This window comes from Palaemon carinicauda, chromosome 7 (assembly GCF_036898095.1).
Source record: "Palaemon carinicauda isolate YSFRI2023 chromosome 7, ASM3689809v2, whole genome shotgun sequence".
NCBI classification, from domain to species: domain Eukaryota; kingdom Metazoa; phylum Arthropoda; class Malacostraca; order Decapoda; family Palaemonidae; genus Palaemon; species Palaemon carinicauda.
Genome location: NC_090731.1, coordinates 19,619,724 through 19,632,223, shown reverse-complemented (window position 1 = coordinate 19,632,223; position 12,500 = coordinate 19,619,724). Strand labels below are relative to the sequence as shown.

Here is a 12,500-nt window from a genome sequence, read left to right as displayed (position 1 = left end):
TATGTAAAAAGAATATAGTAATTATACATTTGCTTTTAGCGAGTTCTATTGCGCAGTGAGCCTTTATACATTCAAGTGAAATTGATATAAGTTAAGTGTTATTACAGCAACTTCATTTCTATTATATTCAGCCTCCAGTATTTTTTTTATAGAAATATGTTGATCTCTATTACGACATAGGAATAATAGGAAAAAGAGAATTACTAGCCCAGCCAGAAAAAAAAAAAGTTGATCTCTTTTTTATATAGATATTTGCTTTATAGTTGAAGAAAACTGACTATTTTTGCGTGTTCATATTAGATTCTTTAAACTTCTGTGTTTATGGGGGCTGTTTACTGCTTGACATAGCTCATCTCTTATGAAACAGATAAATAAAATATACAATGGTAAAATAAAGAGCTCTTTAGTACAGAACTTTACCAAAAACTTTAAGCAAAACTCTTGGTGTTCTTCTTCGTCATAAATTACATATTTATAGATATCACCAGTTAGAAAAAATATGGGTCTCAACTTAATACCATTACTCACGAATATCATCAGTCTCATCTTCACAATAAAAGGAATTAGCCTATCCAGCCAATTTAAAATGAATAAGTCTATCTAACCAAATTCCGATGAAAAGCGTTCAGAAACATCATCATCATCATCATCATCATTTCAGCCTTCAAAAGTCCTTTGTTGGATGTAGGCCTTCCCCAGGTTCCTCCACAGACTTCTATCCCAATATATTCTGTGCCAGTGTTGCTTATGTTGGTCTAAGTCATCTCGCCAGCGGGTTTTTTGTCTTCCTCGGTTTCTTGTGTATCCTCGGGGTGTCCAGAAGGTTGTTCGTGATGTTCATCTGTTGTCTGTCATCCTAGCAATGTGCCCCGCCCAGTTCCATTTGTGCTTGCTAATGGTTTCAGAAACATAGTAAGCTAATAAATATGAAGCAGAGTATGGTAGATATGACATATCTAAAACTCTTTCGAAAGGAGGTTGCTGTGGTATCATCTGAGCGTGTGTATGAGAAGAATGCCTATCGCTAGTTCGATTAGTTTGGTTGTGGTTAAGCTGGTGGCTGTGTCATGGTGCATTGCCCTGGGCTGTTCATCTGAAAATAGAGAGACAAGGACTTTCAATGACATCTAAATTAAATTGATACATGGTCTTATCGAAAATATTCCTATATATTTGTGGAAAATTATTTAATATTAGCAGTTAATTTGGAAATTAAAAAGTTGAATATTATTAGAGATCTTTTCACAACTATAATCATCGATGCTGAAATAATAACATTTCAACGATATTTTCTAAATTTTATTGATACATGATCTTAAAGGAAATATTCTGATGCCTTTGTGGAGAATCTTTTAATATTAGCAGTTGATTTGAAAATTAAAAAGTTGAATGTTATCATCTATACCTTCAACACTATAATCAGTGATGCTAAAATAATAACTAATTTCAACATATATCTTCTAAATTATATTGATATTATGATCTTATAGGAAATATTCTAATACATTTGTGGAAAATCAGTTAATATGAGCGGTTGATTTAAAAATTAAAAGTTTGAATATTATTAGAGATATCTTCAACAGTAGAATTACCGATGTTTTAAATGATAACTACTTCTAACTACAACAATAGAATTACTGATGTTAGAAATGATAACTACTACTAACTAATACATTTTTTAACTATTCATAAGCAAAGGGATATTTTTACATGATTATTCCTTCCTATAAAAACAACTAACTTGAATACTACGAGGAAAAAAAAACTTTATGTTTCCAAAAGAGACTCGTAATGTTTTACTAAGTAAAACTCTAAAAGCAACTTTTATGTAAATTCTATCATACGGCTTCATGGTCACAAGAGGATATTAAAAGGTCGATGGAGAACAAACTTCAGTATTGTATATAAGTTCTGGGATTTTTTAAATTATTTTCAGGATATTTACATGGGTAAAGTTATTATTATTATTATTATTATTATTATTATTATTATTATTATTATTATTATTATCATTATTATTATTATTATTATTAACAATATTGTAATTATTATTACCATTAAAATTATTATTATTATTATTATTATTATTATTATTATTATTATTATTATTATTATTATTAACATAATAGTTATAATTATTATTATTATTATTGATGATAAGTTAAGTTTTACTCTGCAATCAGCTGAAGTTTTTAGGAAATTAAGCAAAATTCAAGGTGTTTTTTACCCACTTTCCTCACTTGTGCCTCAGTCGGCTCTTATGACCATGTATTACTCCTTGGTGTACCCTATAATAATACAGAATGTTATCATTTGGAGTGGTGTTCCTAAGATAAACCTCCATTACATTAAAACCTCTCTCAATAAAATACTAAGGAACATTCTAAAGGTTAAGCACGACGAGAATAATGTACCTTTGATGAGAACTAGTGACATGTACAAAAGGCTAAATTTAATGAAATTTGATGATGTATACAAATATTTCCTTTTGAAGTTTATTCACGATGTTTATTATAGAAAGTCCGACATTTTCAGCGAGTATTATGCCCCACTGTTGCCTTCACACTCGTATGGTACTCGGGGAGTGAGGATCAATCTCCCGCCAGTTAGGGTGGAGGTGGAGAAGCAGTCTTCTTTGTTTCAGACGTGCAGGCTGTTAAACGAACTACCTCATGATCTTGTAAAGCCTCAGGCTGTTGTAACTTTGAAGAGGAAATATAAACATATGGTAGTTTCCCAGTATTAGGTCTCCTTTGATATAATTTCTATATACTATTTTCTTATATTTTTAGTAAATGAGTTTGCAATAATCGCTATGTATAAAAACTTTAACTAGGTGATTGTACTTACGATAGTGATGTTTTATATTCCAGATTCTTTATTACTTTAAGTTTTATATTCCAGATTCTTTATTACTTTAAGTTTTATATCTCAGATTCTTTATTTCTTTAAGTAAACCTTTTCTATTATTGAAAAACTATTATTGAAGTAAGGTTTATTTTTAATTTACTTTAAACAGAGTTCACTGGCTTATTGTACATAGTATATTATTTATTGAATTTTAAAATGATTTTATTGTTAATGTATTATTTATTGTATTTTAATGTATTTGCTCTGTCCAATATGTTTGCCATAGCAGGACTTAGTTCCTTTATTGGCTTCTTATATGTAGTTTATATGTAAGAATAAATAAAGTCTAAAAAGTCTAAAGTCTATTATTATTATTATTATTATTATTATTATTATTATTATTATTATTATTATTATTATCGTTATTATTATTATTATTATTATTATTATTATTATTATTATTATTATTATTATTATTATTATTATTATTAATGTTAGGTTATCCGTATGAAAACAAAATTGACAACACAACGTTTTTTGAGTGGCTGAATAATAATGAAAAAAAAATGATTATATATTTGTTTTCAATGTCATATAAATTTCATAAAACTTTTGAATGTTATAAATATTAGAGGGATTTTTAAAAAATAGCATTACAGGGAAAATATTTTATTTAGAATTAGTACATGAAATTGTATTAATGCATATATATATATATATATATATATATATATATACAGTATATATATATATATATATATATATATATATATATACATACATATATATATATATATATATATATATATATATATATATATATATATATATATGTGTATATATATATATATATATATATATATATATACATATATATATATATATATATATATATATATATATATATATATATATATATATGTGTGTGTGTGTTTATATATATATTTTATATATATATATATATATATATATATCATATACTAATAATATAAAATATAACCTTTTTAGAATAGTTATATACGTAATGAATTAGCTATTTGTTCGATAAATATCATTTGTAGGATGGAGAGGCCAAACGTTTAAACAATATCTTCTCTGACATATATATCTATAAAGAGTAGATTATATTTCTCTTTTACATGGTTATTTTGAAAATACCCTCAGCCACTATGCCTTAATGCACGTGGACTTTATGATTACACAGTTGTTACTGATATCAGTAGATTCCTTAGTTTTCTAGCCCTGGGGTGTGTTAGTACTGTTATCAGCATATCTTATCTTTAGTAATCATCACTAACCTTCCTGGAGTGTTTCAACAAGGTATTTAGATAAGAAATACCCCTTGGTTTGTTCTGTTCTTGTCTAAGTATTATATATGAAATACGATTTTTTTTTTTATCATAAAAATTTAGAATTCTTGCGTTTACCATCTATTCAGGTACAACACTACACAAAACAAAAATTTGAAGCTAAAACTTTTATAGAGGTCGAAATAATGATTATATGTAATTTTATAGTTATCTAAGATATCTATAATCACATTATATCCTCTATGTCGTACAGAACTTACAAAGTAATCAGTTTGTATAATTCTAATGTAATGTAAACTGAGGCTAACAAAATTAGTAGAAATATTTTAACTACTGGGTTATTAACACATCATCACAAACGTGGTACTTGTAAGAATAGATGCAATTACGTTGTATGATCATTATCTATTAAAATGTCAAAATATCATACAAAGATCCAAATAATTGCTATGCAACGGTTAAATTTAGATTCTTTTACATTTATAATTGGAAAAATTGTATTTAGCATGGCTTATGCAAGTTAATTTACCGGGCCCCATATATATTTCTTTGAGAAACTACCTCGTAAAATTTTGTTATGCACGAAATTTCTCTAGTCAATAAAATGTCATGACTATATTTCGTACTATTTTCAACACTATTTTCAAGGCTCTGGTGTAACTAAGGAGATATTAAAATAGTTTATTGATAAACTCAAATCTTATCAGCAACAGCTTTAAGATTTATAGAATCGCTTAGGTAAAAAATTGGTTTAGGAGACTGAAGTATCTTGTATATATATATTAATTTAGGATATATTAAGATGGTTTATTGATAAACTTGAACCTTATGAACTACGGCTTAAAACAGTTATGAAAACGTTTTGTCCCCCCCCCCACAAAAAAAAAAAAAAAATCAGGAACTTAAGTCTTCTAAAAACACCATCATATATTCTTGGGGTTTATTGATTAACTTAACCCTTAAGAAACAACACCTTAAGAGAATTATGAAAACGTTTCGGAGTAGAAAAGAAAATAGGTTCAAGAACTGACACTCTTTTAATAACACCATTACATATTATTGTGGGTGAGCCCATTATCCACCAGTGAAATTAAATGACACTGTTACCCTTACCTTTCAGGACGAAGACCGATACCTGTGCAGTGTCAAGTCCCTCTGGTTGACACGTGTAATTACCGGCATCTGTAGGAGACACGCTAGTGAGGGATAGCCTGGCACTGGCTTTGGCTCCCTCCTGAGCAATGTGTAGACTGACACCTCCTCTGCAATGAAGTAATATTTGGATTCTGAACGAGAGAGATTAGTTCACCCAACTTTCAATGGTACTCCACAAGGCACTAGAAAAGCTGGAAGACCCAGGCCTATTTGGCTGAGGACTATGAAGTGTGAAATTAGGAGATGATGAATGGAGAATTATTGATTTAAAAGCTCAAGATAGAGACGGCTGGTGAAATCTAACCGAGGCCATTTATGTCAAAAGGTGTAGGAGGAGATGATGGTGATGATGATGATGATGATGATAATGAGAATGAATGTAACTCATAGTAAAATATCCTTCATTGAAAGCTCAATTTCTGACTCTATGAGTAGAGTTGAACTAGTTTTAAATTTTGCAGTTCCCTCAAAGCCTTTAATGAACTAGATCACAAGCATTTAGCAAAGTACTTTCATACCACAGCTTTCCTCGTTAAGGTGAACTGATAAACTAATCATCAAATTATTTCATAAGTCATTACATTGTTTCGTCTAATTCCCTTTTGATATTGTAATATAATCACAATGATGAAATAAGCCCCAATGAAAGCTTATTTAAGTCAATGTTGTGAAGAACAGTTTTTTTAGGTATTTGACACCAGACATTTAGTAAAATAGATCACAAACATTTAGCAATGTACTTTCACACCTCAGTTTTCCTCCTTAAGATGCACTAATAAACTGATAATTCATTTTTTTTATAAGTTATTACATTGTTTTGTCTAATTTCATTTTGATATTGCAATATATTCACAAGGAGGAAATAAGCCCTAATAAAACCTCATTTAAATGAACGTTGAAAAGAACAATTTGCTATGTATTTGGAACCAGACATTTAGTAAACTAGACCACACACGCATAAATAAACTAATAATCCAAATATTTTCACAAGTCATTACATTGATTCCTCTAATTTCCCTTTGATATTGCAATATAATCACAAGGAGGAAACAAGCCTTGATAAAACCTCATTTAAATCAACGCTGAAAAGAACAATTTATTTAGGCATTTGGCACCAGGCGAAGGCTAAGAAAAATCTTTAGTGTTTGTACGCTATTACACACTAACTTTATTGCCTCATATTCTGTTTAAGTAGACCATCTTAAATTCCTAATGACAAAAAGTGTTATGTTAACGAGGTTTCTTGCGCGTTTCGTTCTACGAATAAGAGATATTTTGTGTAATGAGCTTAAGTAAACGGATTGCGTATTCATTTTTCTTACCAACAATGACGGATATTTCATGGAACCTATTTTAAATGTTCCAAAAGTCAAATAACAGAAAAGGTTTATCTCTTTACATTTTAGTGTCTTTTTAATGTGAAAAAAACAACATCAGGATGACCTTCAACAAATGGTAACTTTTTAATTTTTCATTGGCATTGAACTATTTTTTTTTTTTCAGAAATACAATTTTCCATACAAGTGGATACGTTCTATAATAACTGTTGATTCTTTTTTCTAATTCATGTAGAATATATTTACAAAATTAAACCACACATAGTAAGAGCTAAATCTATGCTTATGTGGAACCACACAAGGGAAGAAATCTCCAGTTAGATAAAATAAAACATATTTTTAAAACCAATACTAAAATAATTTTATTCTTTATAATGTTTGCCATCTCAAGATTACTATGCATTCAATATTCTTAGTAAGATTAACAGCGCTCTATCTTCCAGTTCCAGACTGGATCCGATAACAATTCCATTATTTGATCTTTCCAGATAGCCTTGGGCACAGCTCTGTTTTTTTTTTCTTTTTTTTTCTGAGAAAATCACCAGTATTTAGTGGAACCGCTGTTGCTAATCATTGAAATACTGCAGAATGTTTTAGATAACCAATGAAGTCTTTCTCATATTTTTATAATCTATGAAAAGAGTATCAAAATATTGATAACCAACACTGTTTAAAGAAAAAGTTATGTTAATCGCAAATTTTCTGTAGAAATATACTGTTCTCATTCGTGTTTCAGTAAAATACAGGCGACCGTAATTGTACCCTACTTTGTTATTATCTATTACAGGTTGCTAACGCTACTATCACTCTATTTCGTCAATATATCCATTTTGGAAAAGGTAAATGGCTGGCAACATTTATTCCAGCACCACTAATTCTTAACAGTGGAGGACAACTAAGAACCTTTAGTCTACATGTTATAATTCTTTCTTTTTGTTTTGTTTCGAGTATTGTTCTCCTGTCTGGTTTTAGTTGCTGAAACTCATCTTCATTATTTTTTTCGACAAAAACTAACGCTAATCTTCTTATTCCTTAAGCTAATAATAATAATACATACATACATATACCAAGGCACTTCCCCCAATTTTGGGGGGTAGCCGACTTCAAACAAATGAAACAAAAAAGGGGACCTCTTCTCTCTACGTTCCTCACACCCTGACAAGGGACTCAACCGAGTTCGGCTGGTACTGCTGTAATAATAATAATAATAATAATAATAATAATAATAATAATAATAATAATAATAATAATAATAATAATAATAATAATAATAATAATAATAATAATAATAAGTAGATATTAATTTCTTGCATTGCCGTTCAGTTAGTTTTTTATTTATATTAAATAAGAATTTATCACAATTCAGATCAACTATTGCATTCAGATCTTCCAACACTGGACCATCCTCTACTTAATTCTACTATAGAGTTGATTGTAACAGTCATGCCTTCACCATCATAAGTCTTAATAATAAAGAGTGTTCTGGAAGTTTTATTCCAGCTGCGACTAGATAGTGGAATGATCATCCTAATCAGGCAGTTTAAACCGTTGTAACTTCAGAAGTTAAAACTTGCAGTAAATGTGTTTATTTTTATGTTAAAAAGACTAACATGTCTACCTTCAGAATATATATATATATATATATATATATATATATATATATATATATATATATATACAATATATATTTATACATATATGATATATGAATACATATATATATATATATATATATATATATATATATATATATATATATATATATACATATATATATCCATATACATACATATATATATATATATATATATATATATATTACTTTTATTTTACTGAATTTAAGATATTTCATATTCATTATTCGTTAATTCTTATGTATATATATATATATATATATATATATATATATATATACATATATATATATATATATATATATATATATATATATATATATGTATATATATATATATATATGTATGCTATATATATATATATGCATATACATATGGATGTATGTGTGTGTATATATATATATATATATATATATATATATATATATATATATATATATATATATACATATATATCATATATACGTGATCCTTGTAAATACTTTGAAGACTGATAGCTTAACAATATTCCAATAATCAAGGCTGTTCAATCGTATCTAATAGATCCATTTAGTACTAACTTATCTACATGACCAAACCCCAGGCATGAACACGAAAGAATATACATGAACGGCAGCATTTGTTGTTGTTGTTGTTGTTGGTATATTTTCCATTGCATTATAACTCGTCAATATTTAGTATGATCATTCAATGATGATAATATAACTTCAATCTCAAAATCTGTAACGGTGTGATAATACTAGTTTCACAATTTTTATTTGTACAGTATTGAGTGAAATCAAATTCTATCATTATAGTTACATATTTCCTGTATAGACATTCAAACACGCATACTGTATACCCTGATTTATTATCACTACATTTATTACCAGCACTGATATGATTTCCATCAAACCATTTCACCTACAATATTTCAGAAATTTAGATGTGTATTATCATACATGTTATATATATGAACTTCAATCTAACTTGAATTATATCAAATGTATGACTATGGATATTACTCACATAAAATTAGACCTCCGATTAACATTATCAGATACGCATGCGTAATCTAGGTCTTATCGGTGGAGTTTAGCTCTCCAGTTGAATGGAGAAGTATTGAATTAAAATGTAACGGTGCCGAGTGAGGGTTGTGAACTCAAAGGCAGGATGCAATCAACTGAGTTATATTGTTATAGAACACTCTCCTCTATATACAAAACCTCAAGGCAACAGGACATAACAAGTTAACAAGACAGACAATGTTACAGAGGAAACAGCAGACATGAATTTTCATGTTCGTTTAGTGCGAGGGAAGAGCGAAGATACAAGCATAATATATGCAAAAGGAATTATGTACAATTGTGTGACACACGGTTGGTACAAAAAGCTCAAGACAGAGACGACTGGTGAAATCTAACCGATGCCCTTTGCGTCAATGGGTGTGGGAAGATATGATGATGATGATGATGATATATTGAGCTAATAAAAGAGAGCTTTAACATGATAAATACTGAAGAGTAAATAATACATACTACTCTTTAAATGAGGTGACAAAGTATGTATCTTTAAAAAGAAAAAACCTAACTGACTAAGTATGTATCCTTAAAAGAAAAAACTAACTAGGCACAGGAGTAGAAGATGATGATCTATTGAGCTGATAAATGAGAGCTTAAACATGATAAATACTAATGAATATATAATACATACTACTTTTTAAATGAGGTGACAAAGTATGTATCCTTAAAAGAAAAAACTAACTGACTAAGTATGCATCCTTAAAAGAGAAAACTAACTAGGTGCAGGAGGAGATGATGATGCCGATAATATATTGATCTAATAAAAGAGAGCATAAACATGATAAATACTAATGAATAAATGATACATACTACTCTTCAAATTAGGTGACTAAGTATGTATCCTTAAAGGGGAAAACTAACTAGGTGCAGGAAGATATGATGATGATGATGATGATGATCTATTGAGCTAATAAAAGAGAGCATAAACATGACAAATACTAATGAATAAATGATACATACTACTCTTTAAATGAGGTGACAAAGTATGTATCCTTAAAAGAAAAAACCAACTAGGCACAAGAGGAGATGATGATGCCGATGATATATTGATCTTAAAAAAAGAGAGCTTTAACATGATAAATACTAATGAATAAATGATACATACTACTCTTTAAATGAGGTGACTAAGTATGTATCTTTAATAGAAAAACCAAATAGGCGTAGGAGGAGATGATGATGATGATGATGATGATGATGAAGATGATGAAAATGATGATCTGTTGAGCTAATAAAAGAGAGCTTAAACGTGATAAATACTAATGAATAACTAATATATACTCTCTTGATAAGCCTACTAAGAATATATCCTTAAAAGAAAAACTACTCATAAGATTGAATACATACCGTAAGTCATCTGTCTTGATGGGAACCAGGTCATGCAGCCAGGTAATAGGACCAGGTGGTTTCGGAGGAGCTATGACCCAACAGGTCAGCAGCAATCTTGAACCCGTCTCTACATACACTTCCGGTGGACCAGCTATGACAGCACCGCCAACTGTCAAAAAACATTAAGATACAATTTTAAAAAAGACTGTAATTTTAATCGGAAATTCTCCGTTAAAAAAAAAAAAAAAAAAAAAAAAAACTGTTCTCAGCTATATTTCAGTAAAATAAAGGCGACCTTGATTTTTACCCCACTTTGTTATTATCTTTCACGGGTTGGTGACCGTAATATCACTCCTTAACGTCAATATATCCGTTTTTAAAATGGACAATGCCTGGTAAAATTTATTCAAGGATTTTAAAGTTTTATTTACGGCAAATTTTTAACAGCGTAGTTAATAATTAAACGTTTTTATATTCATTATTGAATTTCATTGAAGGTTAAAGATCCAATGAACTGAGAGAGTAATAAATTAGAAGGTATTAGGAAGAGTGAATAAGGAGAGATCACTTCTAAAAATGATAAGGAGGAGGCAGATGGAATTTCTGAGACATGTAATAAGAAGAGGAAAGGTCGAACTTACGAGAAAGATAGAGGGGAGAAGAGCAAGAGGCCAGCGAATGAAACAGTTTTTGGTCAGCTTACCGAAGGATGTAAATGATAATGTAACTGAGAGCTAGAGAGCTAAAGACGGGACCAGGTAGAGGCAATTGACAGCCCATGTCGAGGACATGGCACCTAGATAGATAGATAGATAGGGAGATAGATAGATAAGTAGATAGATAGATAGATAGATAGATGGAATAGATAGATAGATAGATAGATAGGTAGGTAGATCATTGTATGAGTCTTAAGATATAAATATAATACCATTTTATAGGGTAGTTCAGCTTCTCAAATATCACTTTCCCTTTTAGGAATCGATTTTATTTGAAACAAAAAACAAATGAAATACCACACCGATTGCGTAATTTAGCTTTAGTGGAAAATATACATGATATTGCATTATTTAACATCTTCCTCTGATGTTTTGTTGAGGAATGTAACTGCAAAGCCTTAACAAATGAATTTAAAAAAAGATGACTCCAATTTCCAGCCAGATTCTAGGACTTTTCTGTATATGATTTACGTAGGCTACCAGTTCAATTCAACAATGTGTTTAATTCTACTTGCTGAATTCCAACGATCAGTGTTTCACACCTTTTAGGATTAGGATTTACATTTGGAGTTTCTATTCCCAATACTATATTCTTTTAGCCGTTTTCGAAATTATCTTTGTCATGCAATTTGGAATAAAAAATATATAATATAGTCACACTTTGGAGCCTCAGCCTGGGAAATTGCTCGTAAAACCGATCACTGATAATCTATTTTCACGCCGGCCTTTATGAATACAATGCAAATTACAAAGACTGATTTATCGGTCTGGGAACAAATTTAAAGTTTTAAAAAAAGCCATCAAGCTTGGATTACCTTTAATAATATCATGAAAACATGAATGTATAATGTACCATTGGGGGTTCATTTTGCATAATAAATTCGTTTCTTTAAAAATAACGTTATGGAAATGTCATATACAAAGGATCGTTTCAGTAAAATGGACATTTATTTTAAGGTAAAAGTATTCAATGGTAAAATTTTAAGTTAACATATATATATATATATATATATGTATATATATATATATATATATATGTATATACAGTATATATATATATATATATATATGTATATATATGTATATATATATAATATATATATATATATAT

General features: G+C 29.0%; 1 protein-coding gene across 1 annotated transcript in view; it reads right to left on the bottom strand.

The window, feature by feature from the left end:
* Positions 1 to 12,500, bottom strand: part of LOC137643513 (zwei Ig domain protein zig-8-like) — a 46,973-nt gene that overhangs the window by 563 nt on the left and 33,910 nt on the right. Inside the window, exons 5-7 of the mRNA XM_068376272.1 lie at positions 10,692 to 10,842; positions 5,274 to 5,422; positions 1 to 1,093 (exon numbers count right to left, since the gene is read on the bottom strand). The exon at positions 1 to 1,093 is cut by the window's left edge and continues 563 nt beyond it. Coding sequence (XP_068232373.1) covers positions 990 to 1,093; positions 5,274 to 5,422; positions 10,692 to 10,842 — 404 coding nt within the window. The 3' untranslated portion in view covers positions 1 to 989. The remainder of the gene's footprint in view (positions 1,094 to 5,273; positions 5,423 to 10,691; positions 10,843 to 12,500) is intronic.